The sequence below is a fragment of the Bos taurus genome, chromosome 25 (assembly GCF_002263795.3).
Source record: "Bos taurus isolate L1 Dominette 01449 registration number 42190680 breed Hereford chromosome 25, ARS-UCD2.0, whole genome shotgun sequence".
Classification (NCBI taxonomy): domain Eukaryota; kingdom Metazoa; phylum Chordata; class Mammalia; order Artiodactyla; family Bovidae; genus Bos; species Bos taurus.
In genome coordinates this window covers 33,521,825-33,543,197 of record NC_037352.1, presented here as the reverse complement: position 1 = coordinate 33,543,197, position 21,373 = coordinate 33,521,825, and the positions used below count along the sequence as shown (strand labels likewise).

The following is a 21,373-nucleotide window of genomic DNA, read 5'->3' as shown; positions in this document are numbered from 1 at the left end:
CGGCCCAGCCCCCAGCCCGGCCCCGCCCCGCGCCTGCTCCGCCCCGGTGGGTCCCAGCCGAGAGCCCAGCTCTGGGGCTCTTGATACCCGGGCTCCTACCCCATCCCGCTTAAGGTGCTCCGAAGGGGCTGAAGGGTCACAGACCCCGGGACCTCGTTCCCTTGCGTTCCCAACGTCCGTTCGACCCCGCCCGGAGGTCCCATCCCAATCCTCCCTCGACTCAACCGCTCAGCATCCCTCCTTCTGGACATAGACAGTGTTTTTGGATCTTCACCTCCAGAGCTCCTCACATCTCTGCTAGAGGCCAGACACCACCTCCCTCCTTAATTTTATTGCCTTGGGGTCTGCAGCATCACCCCACTCCACAAACCTCCAGAGTTCCAGCCTTTGTGCCTCCCACCCCTTCGGCCTTCCCCCCAGTATCTCATCCAGACTCAGGCTCAGGAGGATTTCCTCTTTCCCCAGGATTTCTCGGTTCACAGTCTGATGCTGAGTGACCACCTCCTTTAGTTTCTACTCTCAGCAAGATTGCAGGAACCCCTCCATTTGGGGGGAAGGAGATCTAGGTTATTGCCTCATCTCGTTCTCCTTCCCCTGTATTCCCAACCCTGCATCCCAGCCCCGAGCCTGAGAGCTTATTTCCTGTCTAGAAGCTGAGGGTAGCTAAGCAGGGGCCCAGCTCCACTGGACTAATGGGAAGATCTTCGCAGCGCTGGAGAGGGATGGTGGCTGGGGGTTAGTCAGTAGCAGATGCTCCTTTCCGGGTTCCTGCCAGCCTCTTGTTGAGCAACAGCCACTTGCACACCCCCAGCTGCCCCCTCCGTGCCCTGGCCCAGACGCTCTTGACCTGGAGCCAAGCATTCCCCCTTCCCCTCCCCGGGGGCTGCCAAAGGTGTTGCTCTGGAGTTGAGCCAGCCCCCTGCTGCACAGTGTGTCAGAGCCTGGCACTTCTCCCAGACTGTGGGCTCAGGTTAGCTGCCTGGCAGACGGGCTGGAGGCACTGTTCCAGCCATCCCTCCTTCCCTGGAAAGTCCGGCCCAAGGCTAGCTCAGATGTAGCCTGGCCTGAGAGACAGCCACACCCCTTCCACTTGTCCAGACCTCAATCTTGAGTAACCCACACAGCAAGTGCTGGTGGTGCCCTGTTTGACAGATGCAAGACCGGGACTCATCTACTAGGGGGCTTGCCCAGGGTTCCAGGGGACAGGTGGCAGGGAGAGTGCTGATTCCTGGTCCAGAGTGCTTTCCTGTGTGCAGGGTGACTCAGTGGGGTGAGTCATGGGTGCAGCCCCGGAGCTCGTTGTCTGGCCCTGTGGGGAAGAGGACAGGAAGGGGAGACACAGCTCCTGCCCTCAGAGAGTCCTGGTACCATGTCAAGCATCCCTTATTGAGATGCATATTAAATGGTAGCGTGAAAAATTAATAAAGAATGAATGTGTGCCCTTCACCTTAAACTACCTTTCTGATACAGGTCTTACGCTCATTCATTCATTCATCGAACATTAGCTGGGAATGCATGTTCTGGGGCCACTGTTCTGCTCTTAAGGTGCTCCTGGGTTGTGGGAGGGACATGATTTCAGTGTGTAAGGGATTCAGGGTGGCTTCCCAGAGACAGTGATGTTCAAGCTGGATGTTGAAGGAGTGGTGTGCAGCAGGCAGTGCTGCAGGCTTTCTGGACAGAAGGAGCATGCCCAGACACTGGGGGTGGGAGTGGGGAGCAACCAGATAACCTCAGGAACCTGCTGTGATGCTCAGGCACAGGAGTGGGAAGCAACCAGAGAACCTCAGGAACCTGCTGTGATGCTCAGGCACAGGGGTAAGCGTGGGTGGGAGATAACACCAGTGAGAGAGGCCTTGAATGTTAAACTTCATCATGCAGACAAGGTTGGAAGGCAATCAAAGGTCCAACTTTCACTCCCTTAATCAAAAAGTATTCATTGAGCATATACTGTGCTGTGCTAAGTTGCTTCAGTCGTGTCCAACTCTTTCCAACCCTATGGACTGAAGCCCGCTGGGCACCTCTGTCCGTGGGATTCTCCAGGCAAGTATACTGGAGTGGGTTGCCATGCCCTCCTCCAGGGGATCTTCTCTAGCCAAGGATCAAACCTGTGTCTTTTAACATCTCCTGCATTGACAGGTAGATTCTTTACCACTAGCGCCATCTGGGAAGCCCTGAGCGACTGACACTGTCACTGAGCATCTACTATGTACTGGTTATTCTAGATGTTGGACACGTGACAGACAAAAGTCCTTGTGCTCATGGGGTTCTGGGAGAGGAAAGAGATGATAAATAAACAACATATATAATGGTGATAATAAGTTATGGAGAAGATAAAGTAGGACAGAAGGGTTAGGGTGCTGGCTTTGAGGGAGGGAGCCACATCGATCTCTGGGGGAAGAGCATTCTGGCGAGGAAGCATCAGGTGCAATGGCCAGGAGCAGGAGTATGCCTGGCATATGAGAGAGACAGTAAGGAGGTGAGGATGCCTGGAACGTGGTAGGTGAGGAAGAGCTCCAAGGAGGTGGTATCAGAGTAGATGGAGGGGCCTTGAAAGGGACTGTGTCCCTTGACTTTGCCTCTGAGAGGGATGGGAGCCCCCAGAGGGTTTTGAGCAGAGGACCTGATCCATCTTGGACTTCAGCAGGATCGCTCTGATTGCTGGGTGGAGAATGGATGGAAGAGGACATAGGAGGAAGCAGGGATGTATTTAGGAAGTGATTGCTATTGTGTGTGTGGCTGGGACAAAGGTGATGGCAGTGGTGGTGATGAGAAGTGGTCACATCCTGGAAACATTTTTAAAAATTTATTTAGCTTTACTTATTGGCTGCATCTTGTGGCTTGTGGGACTTAAGATCCCTGACCAGGAATTGAAACCAGGCTATGGTAGTGAAAGGGTTGAGTCCTAACCACTGGACCTCCAGGGAATTCCCCTGGATACTTTTTTTTTTGCCTGCACCACGAAGCTTGTGGGATCTTAGTATTTATCCTGACTACAGCACTTATTGTACTGTTTGGATATAGTGTGTGTTAGGTGTCTGTCCCCTCGTTGGATGGGGACACCTAAAGGAAAGGAGGGGTTTCCCAGGGGGTGCTAGTGGTAAAGAACCTGCCTGCCAATGCAGGAGATATGAGACTCGGGTTTGATCCCTGGGTTGGAAAGATCCGCTGGAGGAGGGTATGGCAACCCACTCCAGGATTCTTGCCTGGAGAATCCCATGGACAGAGGAGCCTGGTCGGCTACAGTCCGTGGGGTCACAAAGAGTGGGACACGACTGTGCAATTCAGCAGCACAAGGGAAGGAACTGGGTCAGGCTCCTGTTGATTCCCCAGGAATGGCACAGAAAGTGTGTTTGCGGAGTAAGCGATAAACATTGGCACGTGTGGATGAGCTGTGTTCCTGTAAAGGAGCAGGGACAGGTTGGGCATCTGGAAGCCCTCTAAGCCCAGGCACAGTTTGGGGTTTCCATTTTACAGGCTGGGAGGGAGCAGGTGGCGGTCCTTGCCCACCAGATGGCTGATATTGGCAACTGCTGCCACCTGCTGGGCAAAGCCGGTGTTGCCTCGGCCATGCCCTTGCCTTGGAGCACCTGTGTGCCCAGGTTGGGATGAAGACAATCATCACCTGTCCTCCAGACTGGTGGGAGAGACACCCTGACCATAACAAGACAATGATGGGGAAGTCTAGGGGCTGTTGGGGTCAGGAGGAGGAATGGAGGCAGTTTATATAGGATTTGGGAGCAGAACTGTTCTTGGGGCCAACTTGTGGGGGCTGCAGAGCAGGAAGAGGCAGCTGACCCAGGCTCCATGGCTGGGGGAAGTGTGTGTGTGTGTGTGTGTGTGTGTGGTCAATGTTCTCCATTGTGGCTTTTCTGCTGCTTTCTGGCAGGATTTCTCCTTCTTTCTCCTCTCCTGGGTAGTCTGGCCCCGGCCCATTGTTGTACAAAGTGCTGGCCATTGTGTAAGCCTCACCCTTACTGTGACCCTATCAGGGACGCCCTCCTTAGTTTCAATTCACAGACGAGACGATGAGGCTCAGAGAGGTAAACGCACAGCAGGCATTGAGGGTTAGGTGACATGGTTTCTAAGCCACCTAGCCCTTGCAAACCCAAGCTGTTTTGACCACCAAGCCTGGCCCTGCCCAGCAGGCAGCTCTCCTTCTTCTTCCAAGCTCCAGACTCCCAGCCCACCGTCAACCTGTAACCATCTTCCAGTTCAGTCTTGAGGCTTGGGCTCAGCCATGCTGGGGGTGCAGTGGAGGAGGGAGACTCAGGGAGTAGGCAGCTGGGGAAGGAGTCTCACTGCTCAGCACGTGATACTGGAGGTAGGGTGGGTGATGGAATTGACAATATGCTTGAATACATTGCCCTCCTTTTCCCAACAAGATATTTTTAAAAAAGGAATTTGGCCCACTATTCTAATTAAAACATTTAGGGATGCAGATGAAACACGTAACTCCCTGGTTATGATATTTAGTGAAAACATTTCATATTTAAAGTTATTTTTTTTCAAATTGTAAGATTTTAAAGCACATATTTTTAAGAATAACTTTATTTCAAAGGCAATTCTTTTCCATGCTCACGGTTTGTGCAAGTTGATGTAAACCCTTCACTTGCATTTGTGCTGCTCATTGGCATCTGCCATGAGCCATACCCAGCCCCTCGTTTGACTTCCCCCATACAGTTTTCTCGAATGTATCATCTTCACTTGTGTGTGGAAATACAGACCTTTTGAATTCATAAATGATGCTGTTGCTGGAAAAATTATTATTCCAAGTCATGAGAATGGCTATTTTTCATCTAAGTGATAGGTTAATATTTGCAGTTTCCCTAGGGTCCATGGACAGAGGAGCCTGGTGGGCTGCAGTCCATGGGGTCTCGAAGAGTTGGACACAACTGAGCGACTTCACTTTCACTTTTCACTTTCATGCATTGGAGAAGGAAATGGCAACCCACTCCAGTGTTCTTGCCTGGAGAATCCCAGGGACAGAGGAGCCTAGTGGGCTGCTGTCTATGGGGTCGCACTGAGTCGGACACGACTGAAGTGACTTAGCAGCAGCAGCAGGGTAGCACAGAATTACATAAACTAGCAGTCTCCTAGTCTTTTCTTATTCTCCTTCTCTTTCTTCACAGAACTTCTTACCATCTGGTGTACTTTTTTGTTTATCATCTGTCTCCCTTCACTAGAACGTGAGCTCGGGAGGCCAGGGAACTTTGTCTGTCTTCCTGCTTTCCATCACCGGGAAACAGCCTGAAGCAATAGTAGGTGCTCAGTAAATACCTGTGGAATGAATGAATATAAGGCTCTTAGAGGGCCTTCCCTGGTGGTCCAGTGGTTAGGTCTTGTGTTCCAGTGCAGTGGGCGTGGGTTTTATCCCTGGTTAGGGAACTAAGATCCCACATATAGTGAAGCACCACCTCCCCCCCCCGACCCCGGAAAAAAAATCTCTTAGAAATGTCTGATAGCCCAATGGCAGCCAGGGCCATGTATGCAGATAGGATTGGGGTGGGGTGAGAAGGCAGCTCTGCTGGACCCAACCCCTTGAAAGGAGGGCATTTAAGTCAGGGGCAGCCTGTTGTCTCAGGGGATTACCTATATATAGGATTAGCTACATACATTGAACAAATTACAAGAATGTATTGAAGACAACTGGGGAAAAGGGAGTAAAAATCTGGAAAGGGGGAAAGCTATGATGAACCCAGTGCCACTGGACTGGAACGTAATGTCTGAATGACCACTATCTTTCAATACCTGGAAGTTGTATTTGTTTGGGTTTTCGGAGAACCAAAACCAATATGATAAATATAGAGAAAGAAATTTTATTATGAGGAATTGACTCATGCCATTATGGAGGCTGAGAAGTCTCACAGTCTGCTGTCTGCAAGCTGGAGACTTGGAAAGCGGGGTGCTGGAGTTCCAGACTGAGAAAAAAGGCCTGAGAAGGGGCAGTGCCCTGGTGGTGCAAGTACCAGCCCAAGGGCAGGAGAAGACCAAGATCTCAGCTCAACAGGCTGGAAGAGAGAATTTAGCCTTTCCTCTGGCTTTTTGTTCTATTCAGGCCCTCAATGGGTTGGATGATTCCTGTCCATCTTGGGGAGGGCCACCGTTTTATTCAGGCCACCAAGTCAAATGCTAATCTCTTCTGGAAACACCCTCACTGACACACCCGGAAGTAATGTTTAACCAGATAACTGGGCATCCAGTGACTCAGTCCTAAGTTGACACACAAAATTAACTCTCACACAGATGAAGGAACAGAGGTATAAATGTGCATGTTTATGTGTGTATGGAGAATGTGAGTCTACTGAGTGGGCCTGGCAGGAGACGTTACCTTAACTGCATTGAGCACAACTAACACCCACATCTTGGTTTCTAAATACTATTCACCACCAAAAAGAAATAGGTATTCTTGCCAAAATGGATAATTCTAGGGCTGGGGGCAGGGAAAAATAAGGTGAACCTGGAATATCTTCTTGAGCCAGAAAGAATGGAAGATTCCAAAGAAGGATGTGACACATTAAAATGAAGAGGTCAGTAAGGGGTACCCACTGACCAGTTCTGGACAATATGAGCATCAAAATAAATGATAAGAATGTGTTATAGCCTACTGAATATATTAGAATATCACAAGTCCACCTGACATAAGTAAAATGAATAAATGGGGTGAAGTAAAAGTTCTTCTTTATATTAATAATAGAAGGCCAACTAATAAATGCGGAAGAAATTATTAAACTGGAAAACTCCATTTGCAAGCCATTGTATTAATTCAGACAAGATACATCAATGGATGCTGAAACCTATGATCATAAAATACCTCATTTTCTCAATACTAATTATGATCAAATGATCAATATTACCAGCACCACCAGTCATGGTTCCAAATGATACTGGATGTAAGAACACAGCATCGGGAATTCCCTGGTGGTCCAGTGGTTAGGACTTGGCACTTTGGCGCTTTCACTGCCATGGCTTGGGTTCAATCCCCGTTCAGGGAACTAAGATCCCACAGGCTCCGCGGTGCAGCAAAACAAAAAAACCCACAGCATCTTTTTTTTGTGATATTTCTGCCCAAAATGTGTAACAGTTGTTTAAATGTGCGGGAGGAACGAAGAAACCCATATCAAAGAACAGGCCAGTCTACAAAATAACTTCCCTGTAATCTTCAAACATGCCAAGGTCAAAATTCAAAGAAAGGTTGCAAAGTTGTTCTAGATTGAGGGAGAGAGATGTGACAACTGGGAGCAAGGGTTTTACACTAGGTTTTTTTTTTTTTTTTTTTTTTTTACCCTAAAAGGAATTTTTTTTTGGGGGGGGGGGCATTACAGTTTGAAATTGTTTCAAAGAAAAAAGTTAAAATAAACGTCATGAATTTTAGCCTGGCATGAATGTTAGCCCTTCTGGCTGACTCCGGCTGGCCTTCAGGACTCATTTTCAGACAAGCTCCTGTGGAATCCCCATGACTGGATGTGAGGGCCCTCTGTGCTCCCCCTGTCCCTGGGCTCTCTAACACCCTTCTCTGATAATACCCAGAGTTCCGAGAGCAGGGGTCCTGTCTGGATCATGACAGAGTAGCCTCCTCCGGAAATACACTGAATGCAAACTTCCACAAAAGGGGTGTTTAGGGGTACAGCTCAGTTCTACCTCTTCACTGGGGTTCAGTCAAAGAAACTGGGATGTCTGGCTGTTGGAGGTGCACCTGGCTGAGTGGGACCCACGGACCATCAGGAGTCATGTCTGCAGGGAGCTTCCTAGTGGGGATCTTGGAAGAAGGATATACTGTTTAGAGCAGGACCGAGGGTCTAATGTCCAAGGTGGACATGTGCTGCAGAGGTCTCTCAAAGGGGAAGCCCTTTTATATCTTTGATGTCACCTGGGCACTCAGCGGTTGCAGCTAGGAAGGTGTGGGATACTGAGATTCCGAGACCTCCCCATCCCCACCCACGCTCCAGGATCAGAATGTGGGGAGTATTCGGGGGATAATGAGCAATAATGTAGGAATACTGGAGGATATTTCTAGGGAGGATGGATGTTCAAGATGTTAGAATTTTTTTTTTTTGCTATGCAACTTGTGGGATTTTAGTTCTCTGACAAGAGATTGAAACTAAGCCCCTGGCAGTGAGAGCATGGAGCCCTAACCACTAGACTGCCTGGGAATCCCCAAATGGGAACTGTTTTTGCTAAGATGTTAGGAGAAGTTTGCCTAGTTAGACCTATTTCCCTTCTGGTTCTGGTTATATGGATGATGCCGTTCATTCAGGGTTCCAGGATGCCAGCTCTGCAGGATAGGGGGGTGGGGCACCAGTCTCAGCACTGGAGCCAGCTGGGCTCTGTCCCTCCTTTCTCATCTGGCTTCCCAGGTGGCTCAGTGGTGAAGAATCTGCCTGTCAATGAAGGAGCTGCAGGAGACGTGGGTTTGATCCCCGGATCAGGAAGATCCCCTGGAGGAGGAAATGGCAACCCACTCCATTATTCTTCCCTGGAGAATCCCATGGACAGAGGAGCCTGGGTGCTGCAGTCCACAGGGTCACAGAGTCTGACAGGACTTAAGTCACTGAGCACAGGCTCTCACGCTCCTTTCTCATTTCCTGATATGAGTGGAGCGCCCCCTTGAGGTGCAGGGCACGAATGACTGGGCAAGGAAGGGGCTGAGAAAACTGGGTCTGGCCAGAGGGTTCCAGGAGGGGAGACAAGGGCACGGCCAGCCGGCCGGGGGTGGGGCCTGACAGGGAGTGCCCAGACAGGAAGCAAGGGCAAAGGGCCATATCCTCCGCCTGCCCCACCCCGCTGACAAGAGTCCCAGTCGCCAGGCCACCCTCTCAGTCTGGGGCCCTCGAGGGGTAAGTTGTCCTTCGGAAGCCACTTCGCCCCTTTCGTGGGGATCGGATAAGAATGCCTTTCCTCCCTGGGGGTCCAAACACCCAGCCCCTCTGCTCCCTGTTAGGTGGAAAGAGGGGGGCCACACCTACTATCCCCTCAGCAGGAAGCAGAGACTAGGGCACTGGCAGGCAGGTGCAAAGTGTCTCAGACCCTTCCCCTCCTGACATCGGCATCAGGATCAAGGTCAGGGCGGAAGGGCCACGTGGGGCACCTCATCCAGGCAAGACCCAGAAACCCCTGTTCCCTCCTCTGTCGCCCGACTGCAGAGCCAGGAATCCCAAGCAGCTGGAGCACTGGGGGACACCCAGACAGAGCCTTCGCTGGACCAGGTCCTCCGGGAGCGAGATGACGCTATCGCCAAGTGAGAGGCAGCTGCTTGCGGGGGTTGGGAGGGCGGTGGATGGCTCCCCATCGAGGCTCTGTCCTGCCAGGAGGGGAAGCGGGGAAGTCGGGCATTCCTGGGAGGAAAGCTGCATAGATACTTGTACGAATACTGTCCCAAGGCAGGGGGCTGTGGCCACACTGGTCCACCCCCAGGGCCCAGAATCATGTCTGCAGGGCCTGAGCCTCAGGCTGCTCTCTGCCCCCATCAGGAAGCGGGCCGTGGAGGCTGAGCTGGACACCTGCAGAGCCAAGCTGCGTGCTGTGGAGGCCCAACTGCTGGAAGTTCTGGAGGAGAAGCTGAGACTGAGGCAGGAGGTGGAGGCCTGGGAGGTAAGGTGGGTGTGCCGGCCGGGCCTGGGAGGCAGGGCCAGACAAGCACAGGCCTGGCCCCTGACCCTGCTCTCCTGGCCCCCAGGAGGACATGCAATGGCTGGTGAGGCAGCAGGTTGAGAGTCAGCTGCAGAGAGAGTCCCGGGGCGCTCCGGGAGCCCCCGCGGACCCTGGAACTGCCAGGACCCCCTGGATCCGATTCCCCCTGAGTCGGTGGGGACGCTGGCGGTGAGAAAGCTCAGCCCAAGACCTTGGGAGGAGTGTCTTTATTCATTAAAGTTTGAGGTCTGACCCCTTCTGAATCCTCATGCCCTTGGAGTGCCCACCTGAGTGCTTCTGTACAGAAACAAGGAGCAGGATACAGAGCCTTGACGCCTGGGGTTTCACGTCCCCTCTGGCCAGCAACCCTTAGGCCAGGAAGCTTTGGACTGCCGCCATGAAGTCCTGTGGGCGGTCGCTATGGACCCAGTGGCCAGCGTTCGGCACAGTCTGCATCTGGGCCCGAGGAAACAGCCGCCTAATCTCAGGGTAGTGGCTGGGACTGAACACCAGAGAGAAGGCAGCCGAGAAGGGATGACAGGAGGAAAGTGGAGAGAGAAGGAGGGACACAGAGGCCAAGCGGGGAAAGAGGGAGAACCACGTGAGTCTATGTGCCCAGTGGTGTTTCCGGTTTTCAGGCACCCCTTACCCACACCCCAGCCCTCCCCAAGGCAGGCTGAGGGGCTGGGTAAGTCGGGTATGCCCGTCCCTACCACCCAGCCTGGCTTACAGCAGGAATTGAGAGTTTCCACCCCGGAGGAAGAGGGTTGGCCCAGAGTAGGTTTCTTGTCGTGCGGGGAAGTCCAAGATCTTGTCCAAGTGCTGGGCCAAGGCGTCCAAGTTCAGCCTCCACACGAAGCGCCCGTCCACCTCCACCAGGTTGGTGAGCAGCAACTGCCGAATGCTCGCGCTCTGTGGGGGTCCCGCAGTTGCGGGGTGGGAGGTTCTGTGTGAGGCCTGGGGCTGCCACTCTTCCTCTGCCCACACCACGCAGGGGCTTGCGTGCATTACCTGGATAACAGAGCGGAGCCTTTCATCAGCCAGTTTTCGGGCGCCGGAAAGGGACGCCTCATTCGCCATGTCCACGGCCCTCATGGCTGCAATGTAGTTTGGAAAGTTCGAGCTGGATGTGGTCTCCACTTGGCTGATGTCCACGGCAATCAGGCGCTCCACCAGCTCTGGCTGCGGGAGAGAAGCAGACTGGGTACCTTAGGGCAGGTTCCTGGATCTGGAACTCGGCCATCCAAGGCTCGCTGGAGTTCCAGGCTGCCTGCTGAGCGCTCAGGGTCGACAACAGATAGGAGGAAGCCCTGGAGAGAGACGGCTCACCCTCTGAAGTGCCAGCAGCATGGCGGTCCTGCCTCCCATGCTGTGGCCAATGAGGACGCAGGGCACCAGGCCCAGGTGGGGTAGGAGGTCTTGCAGATCCTTGCTCATGGCCTCGTAGCTCATGTCTGGGCTGTGGGAGCTCTCACCATGGTTCCGAGCATCCACTGTCAGCACCTGGGGAAGCGGGAGGTGGGGAGCAGCGCTAGCATCCAGTCAGGGCAGAGCCAAAAGCCTGGCAGATCTGCAGGCTGAGGGAGGTGGAGAGCCCGGGGTGGGGGAGATCCAGAAGGGGGAAAGGGCCCGGATGGTGAGAAGACCCCCGTTCTCAGACCTTGGTGGCCCAGATGAAGAACCGGAGCCACTGTGCCAGAAGGCCCAAGGAGTGTGACCACATCTCCAGACATTTGGCCTAGCTGGCTGGCAGCTACAGAGAAAGCAGACAGCAAGAACTGGCAACAGCTGGAGCACAGCAGGGCGGGGCAGGAGGTGGAAAGCCCGTCATCCCCTGGTGAACAAGCAGGGTCTGGCCCCCTTAGCGGGCAGGATGTTGATGCCTAGGTATCTGAGAGCAGAGGCTAAGTCAGGGTGGATCACACAGACGGAGATCTATAATACGAATGAAGGACTGGGTGGGTGAAAGCACCAGGGAATGAATGGGGTTCGTCGTGGGCCTGGGTCTGCCCTGGGGCCTCCAACCTCAGAAGGTCAATCTCTTCTTTGATTTCTTATCAGAGAGACCCGCCGCTCCCAAGCGTTAGGGACAGAGAAGCTGGCCACACCTCGGCCTCCTCTAGGGCCCCGCCCACCCAGACCCCACCTCCCTCAGGGCCCCGCCGACTCCAGAAGCTCACCCTCCGGCCTGTCTGCTGAGCCAGGGTCTTGGCGACGAAGTTAAAGTTGGTTTTGCTGCCGAAGAGCCCATGCAGAAAGACAAGGGCGGGGCTAGCTGCCTCGCCGTCCAGAAGCTTGTAGGAAAGCCGCACCGGTCTGGCGGGAGGAACGAGGGTGGGAGAAGTGTCTGAGCCAGCAGGGGAAGCGAGTGGCCTGGGAGAGGGAGGGCCCAAGCGGAGGAAGCGGAGCCAACTGGGACAAACTCGGGGGGGCGGGGGGTCGCGGGGGGAGGAGCGAGGGACGGCCTCCCAGCGGACGCCCTTGACTGACCTCGGCTCGGTGCCGCCTTGACTGCTGCTGGGTGCGATAGGCAGTCTGGAGAAGCTCGAATTGGAGAGGCCGATCCCCCTATAGGGGGCCGTCCAAGCACGCGTCCAGCGGAGCATCTCCAGGATCTGCTACCCGGCGCGCACCTCGTGCTGTCCCCTTGGCTCCGCCTCGCTCAGGGCCTCGCCCAATTCCGGCCGGAGCTCCGGCTTCTCCCCGCCCCCTAGCGCGGAGCGCCCCGCCTTCGCTCACGTCTCCTTACGTAATCCCGGAAACATGTCTCTCTTCTAGGCTCCGCCCCTTTCGCCCGTACGTAACCCTGCGGGTGCCACGCCCACAGGCGAGAGCCCCGCCCCTGGCCACGCTCCGGGCGGAGCCACCCAACACCCTGACCCCGCCACGCTGAGCTCCCTCTCGGCTCCTCCCAAGTGGAGAACCTATGCCGGGAATCAGAGCTTTCGTTTTGGAGTCTGGTCTCGGTCGCTCAGGATGTAGTCACGGGGTTTGGGCTTGAACTCTGGTCGCGGGGCAGATCCTTGGCAATCCGCTGAAGTCCGGCCTGGCCCTGCTGCGGCCTGCTCCTCTGCCCTCTAGCGCCGGCTTGGGTAGATGCGGTATTTTCTGTGCGGCGGGCGGCGGCCGGAGTGGCTCCCCTCGCTGAGACGCCAGCTTGGAGGCGCCGTGCTCCACTGCCGCGGGCCCAGGCAGGCCGGAAGGAGCAGAACAACTCTCACTAATCTTGAAGTCGACTCTAGAAGGAGCTCGGAGAGACTCTGGAGGTCGTCTCCAACCTTCCCGCCTCCCCGCCCTTTACAGATGGGGAAACCGAGGCAAATAACTTTTACAAGCAGTAGAACCGGAATCTCTGGTCTTCGAGTCAAGGTGGGAGGCCAGTTGTTTGTACTAGAGAGGGCATTTGCTTAGTGCACTGAGCTGTATTGGGTTCAGCTGTGCTCACCACGCCCCCCATTTATCAGCAGAGAAATAATAAATAATCCTCCCACCCGCTCAGCACATCGTGCAGGGATGTCACCCCCTTTTTGGAACCCTGACGGGCTGCCATGTTCTCTTCCTTGTCTGGGCTAATGTGGCAGTGGCGACGTCTCAGGTCTCAGCTGGCTTCCGCAGCAGTAGAGCCTTCAGCAGTTACAAGAGTAGCTGCTCTTTCTAAGGCATTCTTCTGCTCAGAAACCATCAGGGGAGGGACTTCCTTGGTGGGCCAGTGGCTAAGACTGTGCTCCCAATGCAGAGGCCTGGGTTTGACACCTGGTTAGGGAACATGCTGCAACAAAGATTCTGCATGGGCTTCCCTGGTGGCTCAGTGGTGGAGAATCTCTGCCTGCGATGCAATAGATGCCAGTCTTATCCCTGGTCTGGGAAGATCCCACATTTTACGGAGTAACTGGTCCCCTGCGCTGTAACTATTGAGCCTGTGTCCTAGAGCCCAGGAGCTGCAACAAGAGAAGCCACCACAATGAGAAGCCCTTGAATTGCAACAAAGTGTAGCCCCCACTCGCTGCAACTAGAGAAAAGCCCGTGCAACAATGAAGACCCAGCACAGCCAAAAACAAGCAAATGAAATTATATATATATATATATGATCCTGCATGCTGAAACGAGGATTAAAGATCCTGCATGCTAAGACCAAAGACAGCCAAACAAATAAAATAGCTTATCTGTTTAAAAACAAACAAACATCAAGGGGAATTCCCTGGTGGTCCAGTGGTTAGGACTCTGCGTTCTCACTGGTGAGGGTCCTGAGTCAATTTCTGTTGGGGAACTAAGATCCTATAAGGCATGTGGTGCAGACCAACCAGGCACCCCTAAAGACTACACTACACACCTCCCTTCAGGTCCTTACCCTGAAGGAGGAAACAGACAGAACAGGCTCCATCTTGAAAGCAGGACTTCATCTTGGGCCGGGCTGTGGACTTTGAGCTCTACGCCCAGTATCTATGGAAATGACATACCAACTGGAAAACCAGGCACCCCGGATGGAAGAACCCCAGGGCTCATACCTAGACTCTCCATTGCCTAAAAGAATACCCTAATTATCTGTGTAACCAAATAGAATCATAAGTTCTATTATGCTTATTGGGGTATGACCACAGGCCTATTGATAATTGTCCACTGTTAACTACCCAGACTTAAGGCATATGAATCGTGGGTTAACTTTGTATCTTTCTCTTCCTTTGTTCAGACTAGTCTCAGGGAATTTGGGGACGTGGGTTTGGGCACGTACACTTAGGGTATATAAGGTTTTCACAAAAACTGGTTGGGGTCCTTGGCTAAGAGGAGACTCTGCCTTGGGCCCGCCGGTGTAATAAACTTCACTCCACTATCTGCATTGTCCTTCTGAGTGAGTTTGTTTCCTGGAACCCGTGGCTACAAAAACCCCTGCTACTTCCCACTGGGGAGCTGTGTTGTTCTTCAGTCACTCAGTCTTGTCTGACTCTGCGACCCTGTGGACTGCAGCACACCAGGCTTCTCTGTCCTTCACCATCTCCCGGAACTTGCTCAAACTCATGTCCATTGGGTTGGTGATGCTGTCCAACCATCTCGTCCTCTGTCATCCCCTTCTCCTGCTTTCAGTGCTGTACCACCATCCAAATAGCCAGTTGGCCATCCTCCACATCTTTTAAGGTCCAGGATAACTGCCACCTTTTTCTCAAACCTCTCCAGATTTACCCAGTTGAAACTAATCTCTTCCACCCCATGTTCTCAAAGCATTTGTCAAGAGTCCGACCTTCTATATGTCCACCATAGGCTGGATGTTCCTGGAAGCCCCTGGTCATGTTTTGTTCATCTGGTGCAAAGAGCAATAGTAATTTTACTTAATGATCATGGAGAGAGTCAGGCACCAGCTGAGGCTTAGGTGTCAGTTCAGCTGGTGGCTGGGTCACTCCTTCAAGGACATGGTACCTGGGCCAGCCAGGGTTACACTGGCTTCTCCCCTACCTCCTTAGGACAAGCCTGATGGAGTCAGTACAGTTACAAGCATCCTAATTACATGGCATCATCAATGCCTTGCCTAATAAAGTGGCCCCCATCTTGAGCCAGCTGGTGATAGGCCGGTGTTTTGTTCTAATCTGGGGAGGGCTCTGAGGTCATTGGGGACTCTAAACACACCAGGTGGTGTAATCTTTTGTTGCCAGCATAGTCATTAGGGGAGTGAGGAAAACATCTGAGCACTGGAGAGGGGGTTGGCCTAAGGTCTGGGAGGGGTCCTTGGAGGAGAATGGGCAGGATGTTTTTCTAGAATTGGTGGGTAAATGGGAAGGGGGTTGACGTCATGTTAGTGATTCAGAAGCGTAACATTTCAAAGGTGGTTTCAAGTGAGTCCCCACCCCACCCCAGCCTGCTGTCTAACTGGGTAACCTGAACCTGGCCCTCAGCCCTTGACCATCTGCCTCCGGCTGGAGCCCTGGGTCTAGGGGCAGAAGCAGTCTTGAGATGTTTCTGAGTTCTGGGCCCCAGCTGTATCACGTGGCTGGTTAGGGCCTGGCTGGCTGGCAAGCAGAAAAACCAGTTGGCTTGAGGTTTTCACTTGAACACTCCAGAAAAAGCTGTGGGGCCAGGAGAGGGGTTTTTGCTACCTCGGAGGGACTCTGCTGATGGGGTGTTGGGGAGGGGTCCACCTGAGGGCTGCCCACCCCTCCCTTCCAGCATGTCAGGAATGGGCCAGTGGACTCGCTGGCGGTTGGTGAGGGTCTCCCTCTTGGGGAAAGTGGCAAGCCCCTGATATACTGAGGCTGATGAAAGGGAAGAAGCGGCGTACAGAACGAGGATGCTCTATGTCTGCGATGGCTTTCCACTTCCGCATCTCTGTTCCAGTGGTCCAACCTCCCTGGGAAGGGGGAGGGTGTTAGCACCCTCATTTTCCTGCTGAGAGAATGGAGACGCGGGGGGTGAAGTGACCCAGCTGCAGTCACACAGTCCCCGCTTGGCCCAGCCCGAAGTCCTTCCCGGGTTGTGACTCCCAGTCAGTGCTCCGGGGATTTCGTCACCACCCGTCTGGCTGGGGACGGAGAGCCAGGGGGGTGGGGCCTGCAGCGGCAGGGACACTGAGGTGTTGAATGGGTTAAGACAGGGAGGCGGCGGGTGTCCCTTAACCGCACCTGGCCCAGTATCGGTCACGTGGCCGGGGTTTCACCTGCCCCGCTGAGCAGGGACAATCAAGCTGCTTGTTTTGCGATTGATCACCATGGTGACAGGAGTGTGCCTGGGGAGGTCACCAGGGCAAATTCCTGCCCCCCCCACAACTGCCCCATAGGGTAGGGGTGTCAGTCAGTCAGGCTGGGGTCGCTGAGGCTCCTGAGAGACCCCTTACGGTTTCCCCTGGGTCTGCCCCAGTGGGTGGCCCCGCTCACCCTGTGACACCCGTCTGGCCTCTTCCCACAACACTCCCCATTCTCAACCCAGCTTCTCTCTTCCTAGATTTTGAGCCCGGGGGTATTAAATTGCCAAGACTTTGTCTTGTTTAATCCACACAGGAGCAGTAGTAATCCCCTATGCCTCCGCCCCACCACACACACACTCAGGGAACACTTTGAGAACGTTTGCTCCTGCCTGCCTTCATTCAACAATCGACAGATATTCCTGGAGCCTCACGCCTTTATAGACACAGGCACCGTTCTAGAGATGGGGCAGCGGGGTGGGGGCTCGGGGGCGGGGGGCGGGGTTTCCTCAGTGGCTCAGGCAGTCAAAAAACATCTGCCTGCAATGCAGGAGAACAGGGTTTGATCCCTGGGCTGGGAAGATCCCCTGGAGAAGGGCATGGCAACCCATTCCAGTATTCTGGCCTGGAGAATTCCACGGACAGAGGAGCCTGGCGGGTTGCAGTCCGTGGGGTCACAAACAGCTGGACACGACTGAGCATCTAACACCTTTCTGAAGACAGCCAGTGAACTGAACAACAGACTAATGAGCCACACCACAGCGGATGTGTGTTAGTGAGAGCTTCCCTGGTGGCTCCGTGATAAAGAACCCACCTGCAATGCAGGAGACCCGGGTTCAATCCCAGGGTCGGGAAGATCCCCTGAAGAAGGAAATGGCAACCCACTCCAGCATTCCGGCCTGGGAAATCCTGTGGACAGAGGAGCCTGGCCGACTACATTCCATGGGATCGCAGAGTTGGACAGGACTGAGCGACTGACACCCACCCCTGGTTTGTTATTTCTTTTCTTTGGAGCAGATGGCGAGGAGACTCCTGGGGACCTGTGCAGAGGAAAGAGACTGCACGTTATCATCCTCCAGTCCTGCTGTCCAGAACACCTCTGGGGACACTTTCTGCCACCTCCAGGCCTGACCTGTGAGTCCTCCCCTCTAAGCTTCCCGCCGGCCCCCAGCTCCTCGTCTCCTGCTTTCACCTACTGGCTCCTTGCTCCAGAACCCCCGACAGGCCCTGCTCCAGAACCCCCGACAGGCCCTGCTAACTTTTGTCAACATTTTTCCTACCTCACGTGCACACTGTACTCCCAGTAACAGCCTCATCACACACACAGATTCTTAAAGTAGGTCGAGTGAGGACACCTCCTCTTTTGAGGGTGGAGGAGTCTGTGTTTTGAAATCAGCAGCCTACACTCCCCTACACTCCCCTTGAGAAACAACAGCCAGCATAACGCACATGAGCCTCCTCTGCCTGCATTTTGGAGCTTTCATTTCATTTTGGAGCCTTCTGTGCCAGGCACTGCAGATGCAGGGGAGAACTCCGATCCACTCACACACCTGACGGTGGGGAAGACATGAACGGATGTGTGATCACACGCCCAGTAAATATGCAAAGGAGAGGGAGCGCATCAAACCGAAGAATGTGACTGGCCCTGCAGAAGTAACGCTTGGATGGAGATAAGAAGGAGTGGGACTCAGTCAGGACTGCTCAAAGGACTCAGTAACTTCGGTGAGGAGGTTACAGTGGAGGAGGATGTTCCAGAAGTGGGGACTCCATGTGCAATGGCAAAGCCGTCCTGTTTCTCAAGATTGAATCAGGACTCATTCCTGATGCCTCCTTCCTTACCTCCCCCACCCCGAAGCAGTCCCTCACCTACTTCTGCTGATTTTTATCTCCCAGATATCTCTGAGATCCATTGGCTTCTGTCCATCTCCAGAGCCCCATCACTCCCCTCCATCACTGTCACCTTCTCACTGGACTTGTCCATTTCAGTCTCCATAGTCATTTCCCTACACAGTAGGAAGCTTGATCTCTCCAAACACATATTTCTGTGTTAATCCAGTTTTTTTCCCCCTATTTTTTTGTGCTCTGGGTTCTGTGTTCAATGCTCCTGGGGATACATATGGCAAATGTTCAGTTGCCCAGTGGTGTCTGACTCTTTGTGACCCCATGGACCACAGCACACCAGGCTTCTCTATCCTTCACCATCTCCTGGAATTTGCTCAAACTTATGTGCATTGAGTCAGTGATGCCATCCAACCATCTCATCCTCTGTTGCCCCCTTCTCCTGCTCCTTTCAATCTTTCCCAGCATCAGGGTCTCGGAATAATAGAAAAGCTGGTCTCTGTGTTTCAAAAGCTGAAGTCCAGAGGGGAAGAAGATGCCTCAGTAGTGTTAACTATCTTGGCCAAGAATGCCAAGGGGGGTCTGCCACTTACCTCTTAGCAGGGTCCCCAGAAAGAAGTGGCTCAGGGGTTTACTAGGCAGGCAAGACCATAGGCAGCTTGCAAAATCATTCTCAGCTCTGACCCCAAAGCAGACACAGTGCAAACCACAGGACCAAAAGGGTCAGGGGGACAAGATGGTGATGTTTTAGCAGGGATCACTGTTGCCTGAGGTCTGGATACTGTCCAGCCTGGCCGCCCTCCCAGCCTCCTCCCTCATCTACCCGCTTCTCCACATGTGTGTGCTTGCTAAGTAGCTTCAGTCATGGCCAACTGTTTGTGATCCCATGAACTATAGCCCACCAGGCTCCTCTATCCATGGGATTCTTCAGGCAAGAATACTGGAGTGGGTTGCCATGCCCTCCGCCAGGGGATCTTCCCAATCGAGGGATTGAAACTGCATCTCTTATGTCTGCTGCATTGGCAGGCAGGTTCTTTACCACTAGGGCCACCTGGGAAGCCCCCCGCCCCGCCGTCTGCCATACCCCCAGCAAATTTGACCCTGCTGAATATCCTGGAATTGTAGTCCAGCCTCAGAAAGATTGAAGTCCATCCTCTAACTGCCTCAGCAGAATGGAGCATCAAGGAAATAACATTATTGCACTGCTCAGTTTATGGACTGACTTTCATAATTGCCACAATGCCATATACACTGATTTCCTTTATGAATCAACAATCCAATAATTCATTCCACAAATATTTACCAAGCACCTGCAGTTACCAAATATGAATTTTAGAGCCAGGGATGTGGCAATTACGTGGCCCTCTTCCTCAAGGAACACAAAAAGGCAACCCCTGCTGCCAACCTATCTACTCTCAAGTGGCGAAGACAGGCCATCAACAAAGAAATAAGCAAATAAATTTGTAAGTACAAATTGTGTTAAGTTCAGTGGGCAGGGTGCTGTGTTCAGTAGTAACAGGGGTAGAGGATATTAAGTAGGGTGATAAGGAAAGTTCTCAGGTAAGATGAAGTTTGGAGGATAAGAAGGAGGCAGTCATACAAACATCAGGGAAAAGTATTTTAGGCAGTGGGAATAGTATGTGCAAAGGCCCTGAGGTACATAAGACTGTATCTTGTTAGAAGAACAGAGAAGAAGGCAGAGGAAGCTCAGGCAGAGAAAACAAGAGGAGAAAGGCATATAGGAGGTAGGCTAGGGTGGGTCCATGTACGGGTCCATTATTAAAGAGGAATGAGAGCCAGTAAGGGTTTAAGTTTCAGAGAAGGCAATGGCACCCCACTCCAGTACTCTTGCCTGGAAAATCCCATGGACCGAGGAGCCTGGTGGGCTGCAGTCCATGGGGTCACTAAGAGTCGGACACAACTGAGCAACTTAACTTTCACTTTCCACTTTCATGCATTGGAGAAGGAAATGGCAACCCACTCCAGTGTTCTTGCCTGGAGAATCCCAGGGACGGGGGAGCCTGGTGGGCTGCCGACTATGGGGTCACACAGAGTCGGACACGACTGAAGTGATGTAGCAAGGGTTTAAGTAGGCATCCCTGGTGGCTCAGTAGTAGTACCATTCCAGTATTATTGCTATGGACAGAGAAGCCTGGCAGGCTACAATCCATGGGGGGCACAAAAGAGTTGGACACAACTCAGCCACTAAACAACAACAAGGGTTTAAGCAGGGAGAGACATATTTTCCATTTTCTTTTATTTTACTTGTTTTTTAAGACTGTGCCCTGCAGTATGCGGGATCTTAGTTCTCCAGCCAAGGATGGAACCTGTGCCCCCTGCGTTAGGAGCACAAAGTCTTAACTACTGGGCTGCCAGAGACTCCCCTGGATGAAGAATTAGATGGGGAAAAAAAAAAAGAATTTAGATGGGTAGAGAGGAAGATGGTACAAAGGAAAAGGAAGAGATCAAGGACAACCCCGTTTCTGAGGGTAGTTGTGTCATTTATAGAGATGAGGAAGGCTGGAGAGGAATTTTTTTCTTTTCTTCCCTCTGTTGCTGCTGCTAAGTCGCTTCAGTCGTGTCCGACTCTGTGCGACCCCACAGATGGCAGCCCACCAGGCTTCCCCGTCCCTGGGATTCTCCAGGCAAGAACACTGGAGTGGGTTGCCATTTCCTTTTTCCCTCCAAAGCGTACCAATAGTAAGGGAGAATCCAGAGTTCCACTTGAGGTATGTTAAGTTTGCGAAGCCCGTGAGATACCATGATAGTTAATATTTACTGAGTTTAACATGCCAAGCACTGTTCCCACTGCTACATATTCATTGACTCATTTACCCCTCATAATGACAGTGAGAGGGTATGTGTATTATTTAGCCCCTCCTTTAACAGCTGAGAGAACTGAGCCGCAGAGGGGTTAATTAATCACCCATGGTCACACAGCTTGGAAACTGCAGGGCCAGGATCCAAACCAAAATGGTTGGGCCCAAGGGCCACACTGTTAACCACTGCCCTCCACTGTCGTCGAGGCATTCGGGACACAGGCGATGCAGGCAGTGGGGGGCTTGGAGGAGAGGTGTCGGGGCTGGAGGATGTTAAAGGCGAGGGAATGGGAGAGACACTCAAAGGGGATGATGGTGCACTGGAGGAAGAGAAGAGGACTGAAGACAGAGGATCCTGGGAAGACGACAGGAAGGGATAAGGACGGGATGTGTAGAGGGAGGAGGAAGGCGAGGCTGGTGTCAC

At 53.0% G+C, this 21,373-nt stretch overlaps 1 protein-coding gene, 1 long non-coding RNA gene and 1 other non-coding gene across 5 annotated transcripts; 2 read left to right on the top strand and 1 right to left on the bottom strand.

The window, feature by feature from the left end:
• Nucleotides 1–6,912: 6,912 nt before the first annotated feature.
• On the top strand, nt 6,913–6,992 carry TRNAQ-UUG (transfer RNA glutamine (anticodon UUG)). Its single transcript is given in 2 exon segments — nt 6,913–6,949; nt 6,958–6,992. It is a non-coding gene; the product is annotated as a tRNA-Gln (tRNA).
• Nucleotides 6,993–8,617: 1,625 nt separating this feature from the next.
• Nucleotides 8,618–9,879, top strand: LOC101907276 (uncharacterized). Its single transcript, XR_240066.5, has 4 exons — nt 8,618–8,834; nt 9,141–9,235; nt 9,468–9,588; nt 9,674–9,879. It is a non-coding gene; the product is annotated as an uncharacterized lncRNA (long non-coding RNA).
• On the bottom strand, nt 9,840–12,276 carry ABHD11 (abhydrolase domain containing 11). 3 transcript variants are annotated; one of them, NM_001034372.1, is made up of 6 exons: nt 12,118–12,237; nt 11,808–11,943; nt 10,957–11,130; nt 10,639–10,809; nt 10,358–10,539; nt 9,840–10,129 (listed from the first exon to the last, which is right to left on the bottom strand). In NM_001034372.1, exons 1-6 carry the CDS (start codon nt 12,231–12,233, stop codon nt 9,997–9,999), a joined length of 912 nt encoding a protein of 303 aa, NP_001029544.1. In that variant the 5' UTR covers nt 12,234–12,237; the 3' UTR covers nt 9,840–9,996. The 3 variants fall into 3 exon arrangements, with proteins under 3 accessions (NP_001029544.1, XP_059737218.1, XP_010817818.1); XM_059881235.1 differs by having other exon boundaries at nt 11,808–12,276; XM_010819516.4 differs by lacking the exon at nt 10,957–11,130 and having other exon boundaries at nt 12,118–12,276.
• Nucleotides 12,277–21,373: the final 9,097 nt, after the last annotated feature.